This window comes from Dipodomys merriami, unplaced genomic scaffold, assembly GCF_024711535.1.
Source record: "Dipodomys merriami isolate MVZ:Mamm:240054 unplaced genomic scaffold, mDipMer1.0.p SCAF_2, whole genome shotgun sequence".
Taxonomy (NCBI): Eukaryota; Metazoa; Chordata; class Mammalia; order Rodentia; family Heteromyidae; genus Dipodomys; species Dipodomys merriami.
In genome coordinates, this window is record NW_027203381.1 from 89,011,041 (window position 1) to 89,025,129 (window position 14,089).

Consider the following 14,089-nt stretch of genomic DNA (forward strand, 5'->3'; position numbering starts at 1 on the left):
AATAGGGACAAGAATGTTCTCAGGCTTGTTTGACTGCTAAACTCTGATCTTTGCAGAACACCTTTTAATAGTTCTCTGAACAGTGAAGACACTGTTTTAGAAGTGACAGTTTAGAAGAGTGAACTTTTAGTTCTAACTTTTGTGATTTTGGGAAAATCCTTACTTGATTCTACAGTGTTCTCATGTGTGGAATGATGAAGTCATACTTCTGTGATTTATGATTCTCTTTTGGTTTAGGCCAAATTCTCTTAGAATGTTGTACATCCTGGACTTGTCAAAATTTCCAGAGTGTGGTGGAATGGTTAAGTAGAGGGATAGGGTAACATTTAAAAAAATATAGGTGAACATGGCCCATTATGTGGGTACATGAGTTACATAATTTCCCCTGAACAGAAATTTCATGATAAAAAAACATGTATGAGACTGAAACCAGATTGGCTGCTCTTGTACTCTAGTTACAAAGAATAATCCTGAGGAAAAACAGTGAAAAGTGCACTGTTCAGTTAAGACTGCCCTTTGGCCTTTACAGAGGCTCCAACTGCCTATTAGATTACTTACGCACGGCCTGATGTACATCTTGGAAATCGTTAAGTGGTCACATGTCCAGCTTCAGAATGTTTAACGTTGTCTAGCCACTTCATGGAAAAATAATAAAATTTCCTAATGGTAAATGGAGCGAAAGACTTAGGCCTATCTATTAATAACCAACTCTGAGGCAAGGATTTGTGATTGGAATGATATTCAAGAACCACAGCTCTTATACCTTACAGTATAAGGTGGGATGCAGCAGAGATGGAAGAGTTTAACAGACTAAATAAGATAAACTCAAAATGAAAATTATCAATACAGTACAATACAATATGAAAGCTTCTCACTTAAAAAAATGCTTTTTTCCCCTGATAAAAACCTTAATATACGGATTGCAAAGATTACAGAAAATATAGTAAAGTAATATGAACTAAAAACTTGGTCCCACTATAAAAAGACAATGATACAATAAAATAGGATGTATGATTAAAATTGTTGTTGGTCATGGGGCTTCAACTCAATGCTAGTGCTCTACTACTTTGAGCCACAGTGCCACTTCTGGTTTTCTGGTGGTTAATTGGAGATAATGAGATGTATAAAACATTCTGCTGAAAACGAACTTTACAGCTTTCAAGTGGGAGAAAAATTGGGGAGGTGGGAGGGAAAGGATGGTAGGGGAAAAAGGAGGGGGGGGGAACAATGCTTGAGAGGAAATGTACTCATTACCTTATTCATGTAACTGTAACCCCTTTGTACAGGATCTTTACAATAAAAAATATTTAAAAAAATAAAAAGAGTCTCACAGACTTTCCTGCCCAGGCTAGCTTTGAATTGCAATCCTCAGATCTCAGCCTCCTTAGGGATTACAGATGTGAACACCAGTGTCCCACTACAATTACAATTTTGAAGTGTTTATTTCTACCTTTTTTTCTCTCTGTGCATACTAGTATGTTTGTATATATGCATATGTATACATACAATTTTACATACGTAATTCATGTTACATACAAATGCTTTCTTCCTTAATGTTGTATCATGAATATTTTGCGATGTCATCAAAAGTCTTGAAAAAATTTGAATGGTTATAAAGCAAATTATTGTTTGCCTGTACTATGATTTTTCTTTTTTCTTTTTGGCAGTCTGCACATGCATAATTAGCTCTTCCATGACCCTTGTTTTGTTTTTATTTTTATTTATTTTTTAGTGGTAGTACCAGGGCTTAAACCCAGGAGCTTCAAGTTCACTTGGCTTAGTTGCTCACAGCTGGCATTCTACCATGTGAGCCATATCTACAGCCTGGCTTTTATGCTGGTTAACTAGAGATGATGTCTTGTTGACTTTTCTGCCTGGACTGGCTTTGAACTGGGATCTTTAGGCTTAAGTCTTCTGAGTATCTACGAGTACAGATGTGAGCCACCAGAGCCCAGACTGCCCCTTAACTTTTAAAACGCTTTCTCCTCCTTTGTCTTCTGGACTACTACAGTGATTTGGTCCTCAATCCATCACTTCAATAGTTTACATACTTTCTTCTTTCACCCATCCCTTAGCAATGCTGGCATCCTCCCTGTTGTTCACACTAGCCAATTCTTTGGTAATGAAAAACTTACTTGGTGATCCTTTCTCTAAGCCTGGATATGGCATTTTTTTTTAAAATCAGAGGATACAATAGTAAATGCTTTATGCAGATGGACCAGATGTTCTCTTATCACAACTGCATATTGTATAATATTCAAATCAATGAGTATGTAAGTGAATGGGTATAGTTATGTACAACAAAACTTTATAAAAACAAGTGTCTAAGAATAGTGAGACAAAGGACAAAGGGGGAACCAATGCAACAGTGATATACATAAGACAAAATGTTGGAAATGACTTGTATGACTTGTGGGAGTGGTGGGGGAAGGGAAAGTAGAAGTAGGAGAAAAATAAGGGAAGGGGAAACAAGTTTGACTAGAATGTACTTATTACCTTATTTATGTAACTGTAAGCCCTCTGTATATCACCTTGACAATGAAAAACAAAATAAAAAACAAGAACAAAAACAAGTGTCTAGCCTGTAGGTTGTGGTTTGCTAATTCCTCCTATAGGTAGGCATTATAGCTCAGGTCTACCTTGGTTAAAATAGTCATCACATTGTATCTGTCATCTCCACTAGATGATGAGGTGGGGGTAGGGTGTCCTTTCGTGTTTGTGTATTTTGCATGCACTATAGAATCTGACAAATATATTCTTCCAAATCTGTTGAGATACTGCATGAAATAACCACATAACATGAGCTCTAGGAGATTAAAAGTTTGTGTGCTATAGGGAAGAAAGCATTTCTTTTATGTGAGTCTTTCAGTAGCAACCAAAACTAACGATAGAGAAGACCTCTTGGGCTATACAGTACATTGAATCATCTTGTGTATTTAATCTTCCCCAAATGTGATAGGAAAATTCAGGTCCAGGAAATTCACAATTTCAAGGACCAAGTAATATTGCAGACATCAAAATAGAGCTGTCCAGCGTGATCTATAAAACAGGACACACTTTTTATAGGAATTGAGAAACAGCTGTTTCCTCATTTTTGTTTTAAGAGGGGAAACAGGCTATAGGGCTCAAGGGTATATACTAAGCATATGGAGAAAATTTATTTGCTTAGAGAAATGTGACATGTGGCTGGCAAGAGTTTGGTTTGTAAGAGATGATGTCCTGGTGGGTGAAATTAAGAGGATAAGAAGGATATATACAGAGTCATTTCAACACTGATTAATGAGAAAGGCAACACTAATAAACACTAGAGGGAAAAAGAGAAAAGTTAAAACTGAAAAGAACTGAATATACTCCAGGGAAGACACTGGGTATAAGATAGACATATCACTTGCAGTAACAAGGACTTCAGTAAAACAAATTTTAGATAAAAGATGACACTGATTTAGCAACAGAAACCTTAGTGAACAGTAACAACATAATATTGAATTTCTCTACATAGTGTGTATAAGATTAACTATATTCCTTGCATTACAGAGTGCAAGGAATACCTGGAAGTTATATTAAAGACTTAAGGAGAGAAATTTAGACTTGTGGAATATACATAGAAATATGTAATAGACAAAGAACCATATTTAAACGTTTCCTATAAATTCTCATGTTTAAACTTAAGTAATAGTAGTGTTTTTAGTATAATTAAAATTTGCTGAATTGGAGATTACTCATTTTATGAGACTCAATATATTCCCTAGTGGCAATAACTAGACAGCATTCTTTAGAATTTCTTAAAATCATGAAATCATTACTATGATGAAAAAAGAATCAAGTATTTCCTTAAAAAGATCAAAGTTCTTGCTGGTTTCCTTTCACCTTATATTTCTCTTTCTGTTCACTCCTAAGAGTTATGAAAGCATGCATTATGTGGCCACATGGCCATTAATTCATTCATCCTTCAAATATTTAATGGGCACCTGCCATATACCTGGTACTGTGCTACAGGTCCCAAGGAGGCAAAATAAATAAGATGGGATCCCTGCTCTGAGAATCTGAGGAGAGAGTGGGAAAGACAGGAGTGTGTATTAAAGCCCAATGTGAAAGTACAGTGATGAGGAATGGATTGGAGGTAGTCAGTTCTCTGTGTGTGTGTGTGTGTGTGTGTGTGTGTGTGTGCGCGCGCGCGCGCACACACACTCCCATGTACTGGAATTTAAAGCAGCACCAGAGTTCTTCCTTTTCCCAGAGTAGAACTTCATTGTTTTCTATTTTCTGAATGCAATGTTATAAGAAAATTTAGTATTAGAATAGACCTATGATTTTATTAAGACTGCATTTTTGTGATTAATAATATTCTTTAAAATTAAACAATGATATAACAACATTTTAAGAAAAAAGCACTGCTGAGTGAAAGAAAATGGGTAGGATGACTATTTCTAAAATTCCTACAGGGGAAGAGATACTCCCCCTGTACCCCATGGTACAGGAACAAATACATTTTCATAGAAACGTTATTTTGTATGTTGTTTTAACTTGATGATTAGGACTCGGTGGAAAATATTAATATGAACATTAACATCATAAACTCCTCATGGTGGCTGTTTTAAATATGGGAAAGCACTCTTCTTGAGCACTATTTTCTATGTTGCACATCTTGTTGCATTCAGGTTACCAATTTTATACCTATTTTATACCTTCCTCACTCAATCTTAGTTTTTCTTACTTTTAGGCCAAAGAACGGACACAGAGTTTTTCCTTTTTATAATATATTAAGCAGAACAAACATCCAAGTCAGGATGCCTCTTTCATCCACAGGAAGAGTCTGAGGCCACTGACTCAGGGATAGGACAAGCCCAGAAATAGAAAAAACAATCTGGCTGAAAGGGAGGGACCAGTGGAAACTTCTAAGGCAGCACACCTAAGGTGCCATGTCATAGGAAGTTAATTCTCTGAGGTCAGTGATTAGAGTCCTGTTACTGCCCAAGCATAATTCTGCCTGCTAATTACTTGACCCATTACAACATTTATGTCACTGAACGATGCTTAGAAATGATTTTAAGGGTGGCCTTGGGGCAGATGGAAGGAAGCAGACAGCCTGAGAACCAGAAAACTTCTTCCTTTTACAAACAGACATGTCTCCCAGGCCCCTGACTGAAATGATTATTTTTTTGCCTAAGTGAGAGATCAGATGTATTACTTTCTTCCTTTCCAGGAAAATAGGCACCTGAGATCACAGTGCTTTTTAGCAAATTGAAAAAGATGACTGAAATAATCAATTGCTTTAACGTTCTGTCATGGTTAAGTACTGAAATGAAATGGTAAAAAAACATCCTCCATAGAGAAAGAGGAAGAAGCTAGGCTTGAATAGTGTAAGTTTGTATTTTTTGGAATTCTGGAGACTGAGCTCGCCTTGAGATGCTAAGAGGGAATGGCAATTGCCAGAGGAAATATTGAAACAGTGCAAGCACTATGAACAGGAGGAGCTCTAAGACATGGAGTAAGTTAGGATAACAGTCAAGCAGTACCTAAGGAAGTGTGCAGGATGGGCTGGTGGGGGTTAGGAAGAGAGTACAAATCTGGGAACCTGAAAGCTAGTATCTGAGAACTTGCTCATATATATCTAATCAGTTTATAATCACTGCCCCAAAGGCCTTATGTCTGCTTCTTCACCGAAGTGTGCTGTCCTCTTCCTTTCCACGTAGATCTCAGGTGGGCCTTTGCCATTTGGGCTGTCTTCCTCCTTCTTGTTTGAGGCTATTGGTACCTGCACAATAACACTAGGTGTGTTATTGTGAGGCGAGACCTTGGCAATAATTAGTTGGCTTCTGGGAAGATTAGGGTTGCCTGCTCTGACCTGAGGGGGTGCTGAACAGCCTATTCTCTAGTGTCATGCTTTCTCTTATCATTCTCATTTCTGCCCCCAAATCTTCTAACTGAAATGAGAGAAGGAAAAACTGATGCCTGTAGTTGCAGTTTAATGGCCAGAAACCAGATGTGTCACATGTAATTAAATCACTCTAGTGTTGGTGACAGACTTAAGACAGTTGAAAAAATAGTTACTATTCCAACTTCCAATTTTCAGGTTATTGTTGGGGCTGAAATTTCTCTCACCTCAAGTTTTTATTTTGGAAACTTTCCAAGGCACACTTTTAGCCATATTTGAGTAATTGAAACATGAAAAAAATTATGTTTTTAGCCACATTACATTGTAACCAGATGCATACATACATCACCTTTTATTCTACCGGAGTTATTTTATTCACTACCACTACCCTCAACTCTATCCAGATCAGAAATATTAGTGCTTTAAGAGACACTACAACCTACTGATTCAACCTATATCCAGAAAGGAAGTAAAGATGATCCCAGTGGGAATCCAAGTACAATGAATTCAACAAACGTTTATTGAATGGCTTTTAATGTACCAGGTACAGACTAAAGAAAAGTGGAAAGTTGGCTTAAATGTAATCAACCTGAAAAGTGAAAATGACCCACAGGTCTAGAATTCTCCTACCAGGTGTTCCCTCTTAAGCACCTCAGTATCTCTCTTAGCATCTTCCTAAGTGACTCACCTGTGTGGCCACAGTGTTTGCAGCTCCTTTTGTAAAGAGAAGACAGCTTCAACCAATAGAGAAAAATCAGTGTAAAGAAAAATTAGTGATGGCTGTTTCCAGGCAATAAATTCTCAGGTCACTATCCTTGGGACATCTTCCCCTGCTTCCTTCCTCCCCTTCCCCCCGACTTTGATCCCTTGTATTCTCTACATGAGAGCTGAAAAGATGATAATAATGTTTTTTTTTTTGTGGTGCTATAAATAGAACATATTCTAGGCAAGCATTCTATCACATTAGCCCTAAGAATTTTTAAAAAGATAAACATGATCACATGACCAGTCAAAGTCCATCACATTTTTCCTTTATAATTATGATAATCTTCCTAGTTCCTAGTTGCAATCATAAAGCTTGCCATGACTGGGCATCTGCTCGGCTGTTTGATACACTGTGCTCAAGCTATGTACTGTATTCCTGGGGCTCCTGAACATTCCAAGTCTTTTTTTTTTGTCTTTAGGCCTTCAATGCTTACCGCTTTCATACCTGAACTACTCTTCCTCCTTAGCTTCTTCATATCACTCAAGTTTCAACTTAAATGTCTCCTCTTCAGAGAGAACTCTTACATCTGAAATGCACCATTCCCTCTTGTTGTGAATTCTTTCTTCTACCACAGAACAATCGGAATTGTAATTACTTGATTACAGTTAATTACAGTTAATTACTGTTGTTTCAACCCTTCCATATACCTCAAATTCCAAGATGGCAGGGATCACTAACATCTGTTTTTTTAAAGTATTGTATTGCTAGTGTTCAGAACAATGTTTGGGGACAGCAAGTATACAAATTAGAAATTGGTGTATCTGAGTGATATGAATACAATCACAAACAACTTTTAAAAGACAACAAAGTTTTTATTTATGATTTTACTGTATTATTACTGTAAATCTTGGATTTCTTTAACAGATTTTTAATGTATTTTAATTTTAGTGAGGACCACACTCGATGAACGTGAGTGGCCAAAAGAATGGAGACCTGATGCATGGCTACAATTAGAAAGGTTCAAAGGTGACTTTAACGCACCAGGTTGGCACACAATGTATTTTGAATGGGGGCAATGGTCATGCTTTCTTAGTTAAAGGTATCTGTGGTTAAGAGCAAAGTTGCTCTTACATATGTGGCATGGTGTTCCTTAACTTAAGGAAAATTATGAAGTACTGAACATTCAGAACCAGAGCACTAAAAATGGAAGGCACAATGTATTCCTGTGAACTATTGTGCAGCTGGTTGAAGGGGGAATACCCTTGTCACTCTGCCATGTTGCTGCCAAATAATGGTACCCTTGGTGCCAGTCTCTGACTCCCAGGGATGCCCAGGGGCTAAAATTCATCTTAAATCTTCAGACTATGTCCCTTCTGGTTTGGGGCCAGCAAAACCAAGCCTGGCTGATTATCAGGAATCAAGCCAGGGGAGACAGGGAGGTCTAGAATTGTCTTACTGACATTAAAGCTCTCTGGAGGGGCTTTAGGGTGGGCACTCTGTACTTTATAGGATGAAAAGCAGCCTTTCTCCAATCATCTCCAGATTGCTCAGGCCTTAGTACTGAACTTTCCTCGTGGTTTCCTCAGTGCAGTTAGTTTATTAAGCTCCTCATTTCGTAACTATGCTTGGGATCAGGCCACAACCCAGACAGCTTACCTGAAATCAAGCTTGAGCCTCCTGCCCAGGTTATCCTTAAAGTGCTGAAATATCCCACCTGGAATGTGTGCCACTGGTCCTCTTTATGAGAACAGCCTCCTTACTTATGAGGGTAGCCTGCATCCTTCATCAGTAAACATGCTGAAGGAAAACCCTACTTGAATCAGAGCATAATAATAACTTTGCTTACATCCAGAGGTCACTATGACGGAAATGGCAGCTTTAAGGCTTTATGTCAGACACAGGGCACACAGTAGTATTAAAGTTAAAGCCAGGTCACATCACAATTTTCATAAGTGAAACAAGACACTAGAATTAGATGAACTCCAAATGTTGTGGGTTTCCCTCCATTATGCGTTCCTCACTAACTGCCTGTTACAATGTCTTCAGTGGCTCCCCACTGTGTACATAGCACACATGAAAGTTCTAGCATCCAAGCAGAGACTATTAGCAACCTGGGCATAAGTAAAGACTCATTTTTACCCAGTGTAAAGATGGAGGCCATGGCTGTGTCCCTGAGACACAGGAGCAGCTTGATACTGTGAAGCCATTGAATGTCTTCCTGCCAGATGCCGGTGCTCACACGGTGTTCTCTCTGTCTTACCCTTCCCTTGGCAGGAATCCCTTCCCTCCTCCCCAGGGTGTCCAGTTCAAATATTCACAACCACTCCAGGAAGTCTCTCTGACCTCTACCTCAGGACAATCCAAACAGCATCATATTCAGCCCTAGGTTAGATTGCCCAGCTCATTAAAATTAGATTTTTCGTAACTGCTTCTCATACTAGACTCAGTTAATAAGGGACAGAGACAACATGATACTTTGTCTTTTAGCATCTCAAGGTCTTGCAGTGTCCATGTCATATATTGTGAGCATTCACAGTGATTTGAAAATCATGATTTTACATATGCATGCACATTTGACTTTTAGGTCACAAGACAACAAGATTTAAGCTGCAAAGTTTTCATTTTTTTTAAACAAATATTTTTTATTCTAAAGATACTGTATAAAGGGGTTACATTTACATGCGTAAGGTAATGAGTACATTTCCTATGGAGCATTGTTACACCCTCCATAACACATGTAAGTGAAAAGAAAACTAATGATATAAGCTGGGTGCTGGTGGCTCGCGCCTGTAATCCTAGCTATTCAGGAGGCTGAGATCTGAGGATCGCGATTCAAAGCCAGCCCAGGCAGGAAAGTCTGTGAGACTCTTATCTCTAATAAACAACTAGAAAACTGGCAGTGGCTCTGTGGCTCAAGTGGTACAGCTCTCACCTTGAGCTGAAGAGCGCAGGGACAGCGCCCAAGCCCAGAGTTCAAGCCCCACGACCGACAAAACACAAACAAACAACAACAAAAAAAACGAATGATTTTTTTTAAAGGGAAGGGATTAGAGGGGAGAAAGACTTCTACATCATACATTTTCCTGTTCAAAGGAATGTAATAGCCAAGAAGAAAATACTTGTCTAATCTGAGATGCTGTTACATTATTTCTCCCTCCATTTTGTTTAGCTCTCAGAGAACCAGCGCCCACTGGAAAAGGCAAATGGATGCAAAAGTAAAGAGAACTATATGGTGATAAATATCAACCAGGAGATTGAGTGATGATAGCAATGCCAAAAGAAAAATATTATATAATGTCATCAAAATAGGACACTTGAGGAATGTCGTAGAGCTGAAACAGCTGTCACCTGGTATTTTGGCATTCTAGAAGTACATGAAGAAATAGCCCCTGGAAACCCAAGAGTACAGAGTATTTGGGAAGAACAATGTTCAGATGTTTTTGCTGATTAAAAAAAAAAAAGCTTAACCTGTCTTACAATGTGTAGCTTAAGAAGACATAAAGTTCTAAAAACATGTGCAAATCCCAAACCATGAATTTTATTTGCTTTATGTTTTTACATACAAGTCGCTGATTCCACTCTTAAAAAGCATTTAGGAGAGGATAACATGGAAACTTAAATGTCAGTTTTGGTGGTGGTAAAAAGTTTGTTAGGACAAAAGTTTACAACCCTAGAATTTAGAAATGAGTGTGGGTTTAAACTGTGCAATTTTCTTATTTCTTAACTTCCAGCTCATTGAGATGCTGTTCAAAGGGTGCTTTACTCTGGGTTGAAGAGGTCTATGATGCTTCATCGGTGTGGTAGGAGCTGGGAAAGGGGCAGTTTGTTCTCTAGAAACTTCCCTTCCATGGGGGCGGAGATAAGTACGTTAGACTACAGTGATGAAGGATTGACAGGAAGTGCAGGTAGACTTTGGGAGATAGGAACAGCAATGAATTACACAACTTGTGGGTGGGGATGGAAAGGAAAAATTAGCAGAGTAAGCAAAGGGGTGATACTGACCACAAAGAAATGTACTCATTACCCGATTTATGTAACTATAACCCCTTTGCACACCACCTTTATAATAATGATAACAAATAAATTTAAAAAATTCAGCATGAGGCTCGGAATTATGTTTTCCTGGATTTTTTTTCCCTCTGAGTTGAAGACCAAACTCAGGGCCTTGTATTAGCTAGGCAAGTGCTCCTCCACTGAGATAAATCCTCAACCCCTCTCCTGAATTATTTTTAAGTTATCAGTTCACAGACTTAGAAACTCACTGTTAAAATGGAACTCAGAAGCCAGTTGTGGTGCCACACACTTACTATCTCAGCCCTAGAGAGCCTGGGGTAGGAGAGAATAGTAGCCACTTTGAGGCTACCTTGGTCTACACATAGAAGACTTCACTTATCTGTAGGAAGACACTTGCGAATAGTCTAGTACATGCCCCAGTTTCCTTCCCAGAAATTATTTTCAGTGGATACTGTGATAAGAGGTCTATCTATCCTTGGGGTTCAACTTCAAAATGCAAAAATGATAAATGTCATTATCAGTTACATGAATTCAAGCATGTTTAAATTTGAGAGCTACACAATCAGGATCTACACAATTGCTAATACTTGAATAAAGAGGTTCAATAGTGTGCAAATTGAAAATGAGGAAGTATTGAAAGAATAAATAGCTACAGTTTCATATACTTAAAAACAGATGCCACAGTATAAAGTAAAAAGTTATCCTTTGACTACTTCAAAGGTAACTGAATAGGGGGTGAAAAGTTTTAGGCTCATTAGAATAGGCAGAATCCTTTAAGAAAATATCTTTTAAACATGAAAAGGGAAAAGTTTGTTATGTAACTTATCATTCTGTATTAATAATGCAATGATAGTAATGTTGCCTAATAGAGATAGAATACAAACTGGGTGTGTTAAACTCTGTAGTAGCCATATTAAAAATTAAAGAGACTCGTTATCTTGCCCATGTAATTGTAAACTCCTCTGTATGGTATTCTCACAATAAAAATAAATAAATAAATTTATGACTATGAAAAAAACTAAAGAGAAATGGCAAAATGCTTAAAAATTATAATAAACACATGGATTTTTATCACTGTAATCCTTTTTGAGCATACCAGTCTGTGTCATGGTGTATAATCACATTGATATAACTGCAACCACTACTTATCTCCAGAACTTTTGGATCATCTTAAATAATACTATTCCCATTAACCAACACCCCTCATTCTTTGCCATCACTCTAGCCCTTGGAAACTATTACTATGAATTTGAAACTTCTATGTGACTCATTTAAGTTGATTTGTAACAGTATTTTTCCTCTGGTACCTAGCTTATTTCACTTAATGAAAGGTCTTCATGATTCATCTATACAGTGGCATGTATCAGAATTTTCTCTCCCTCATTTTTTGTGGTAGTAAGGATTCTAAAGTCAACTGATACACTGAAAGAAAATTAGACTGACTCTTCAAATTTTAGCAAGCTATAGACTTTGAAAATTCTCTCACACCTGAGGATTATAAATCATAACCTTAAACATCGTACACTAGATGTTGTTCTAGTTTGCCCTCCTGCCTTCTGTAACACTAAATAGAAACAGGCAGCAGTCAAATTACAGAGCAACACAGCGTTAATAACAGTGAATGTCTATGTTCAGTGCCTTGGGTTAGAGCTGTCAAAGAAGGGGTCATGCCCTTGTAACTTAAATCGCAAGCAAGGCTTCAATCAGTACATGCTTCAGGGTACAAAATGAGGTACAATTTAATGCCCATCTGGGCATCTGCTCCTAAGATGCTGGCAATGCTGTTTGTTTGTGGTTCAAGGTGAATCTGGGGCAGCAACATGGCAGAGAACAGGGACCAAGGTTGTGCCTGGGAGGTTTCTACCCTAAGCCAAGATGTGCATATGAATTTGAAATAGCCCAAGAGAGTGTTTCAGAGTTGGCTGCCAGAGAGTAGTGTCCTCTAATCTAGAGAGCAGCTGCTGGGCACAGGCATGCAAACACAGATACATACACACACAGACATGCTCACAGAGCCTATACCTGTCACTACTTGTCCGCTGTGGGCAGACGGCTTCTTGCTTTTAGGTTGCCTCACTGTGCAGCCCTGTCCAGGGAGATCCTTTCTTTGGTGGAAACTGGTAAGCTGCATAGGGTGAAGCTTTTGTCAAGGTCGCTTGTCTTCAGAGTATGAAGGACACTGCCCGGCGAGGGAAGAGGGTTATATTTAGTGTTCAGGCCGGGTCAGTGCTGGGATCCCTATCGCCTCTCCTTTGCAGAACTGTCATTGACCTCTGGTTGCAAACTCTCCATAGCTTTGAAGCCCACAAAATTAAAACTGAGAGGATACTCAGAAAGAAGAGAAGAAAACTTGTTGTTTCCTGGATCCCACTGTCAGGTTTTGGCAGGGATGAGAAGAGAGAGCTGCCAGGTGTGACCAAGCTGAACAGTAAGTTACACATGTTATCTTTGCTGAGGAGGGGTTTTGGGGTGTTTCTCGTTATTCAACACATATGGACTGCCAACACTGTTCCCAGAAGCAGGATCTTCTGCATATTATGAAGGGACGCAGTAAATCTCAGATATGATTAAGAGCTTATGAGAGATGAGGAGCTATCTTGACAGCAGCTAAGTTTTGCTAAATTGGTATCAAATGAAAGAAAATCAAAATGAAGGTTTAAATGATAATCCCTTTCAAAGTAAGGCAAATGGTCACAAGATTAAATAAGAAAGGTTGGAACAAATAACTTTTCTTGTTAGTAACTTAGTTTTGTAACTTTATATCAACGATCAGCATACCACCTCAAAATCATCCCAATATGATGAAAATGGTATATACTGAATATTCTACATTAGAGAGAAGGAACTGTTTTCACAGAAAGATTAGTGGAAAAAACTTAACAAATTCAAAATGGTAACCAGACTGTCTTCCTCTTCTTCTATTTTGTTCACGTTTCTGTGATGTTAACATTTGATGATCAGGGGCAAAAGAATAGCATTGCTCTTGTGGTGTTGGGTTTGAACTCAGGGCCTCATGCTTGCTAGGTAGTCAGGCATTCTACTACTTCAGGCATGCCTCTAGCACAAGTTTTGAAGGTGACTGTGGTGGTTATTGGAGTTTGAACTCAGGGCCTTTGCACTCTTTAGATTTTCTACTCAAGACTAGCACTCTACCACGTCAACCACATATACACAGCTCCACTTGTGGCTTTTTGGTAGCAAATTAGAGATAAGAGTTTCATATACTTCCCTGCCCAGGCTGACCTCAAACCTCCATCTTCAGATCTCTGCTTCCTCAGTAGCTAAGATTATAGGTGTGAGCCACTAGTGCATAGCTAAAGGTGAAATTTTAATGGTCTTGGGAGATACCTATCAAGAATCTAAGCTGTAATTGACCCCAAAGGACATGACTGCATATTGAAGGCATGTCTCATCTAAGTGTGAATGGTAAATGACTTCAGACTGTTGTAAATAATAACAGAACAAGCTCTCTCAAGTGCAATGGGAACTTTATG

At 38.4% G+C, this 14,089-nt stretch overlaps 2 protein-coding genes across 7 annotated transcripts in view; one reads left to right on the forward strand and one right to left on the reverse strand.

Moving 5' to 3' along the window:
• The window catches only part of Cmss1 (cms1 ribosomal small subunit homolog), a 295,468-nt gene that overhangs the window by 41,686 nt on the left and 239,693 nt on the right, over positions 1–14,089 (reverse strand). Inside the window, exon 1 of one of the 4 annotated variants that reach the window (XM_070030393.1) lies at positions 12,618–12,771. The exons of the other annotated variants lie outside the window; for them this stretch is intronic. Coding sequence (XP_069886494.1) covers positions 12,618–12,726 — 109 coding nt within the window. The 5' untranslated portion in view covers positions 12,727–12,771. Of the gene's footprint in view, positions 1–12,617; positions 12,772–14,089 lie in introns of those variants that run through there. 4 annotated transcript variants of the gene reach the window in all.
• Positions 12,641–14,089, forward strand: part of Filip1l (filamin A interacting protein 1 like) — a 240,612-nt gene continuing 239,163 nt past the window's right edge. For 2 of the 3 annotated variants that reach the window (XM_070030388.1, XM_070030387.1), the window contains exons 1-2: positions 12,652–12,715; positions 12,890–13,023. The gene's annotated coding sequence lies outside the window, so the exon portion shown is untranslated. Of the gene's footprint in view, positions 12,716–12,889; positions 13,024–14,089 lie in introns of all 3 variants that reach the window. The other variant, XM_070030392.1, reaches the window with a different exon arrangement.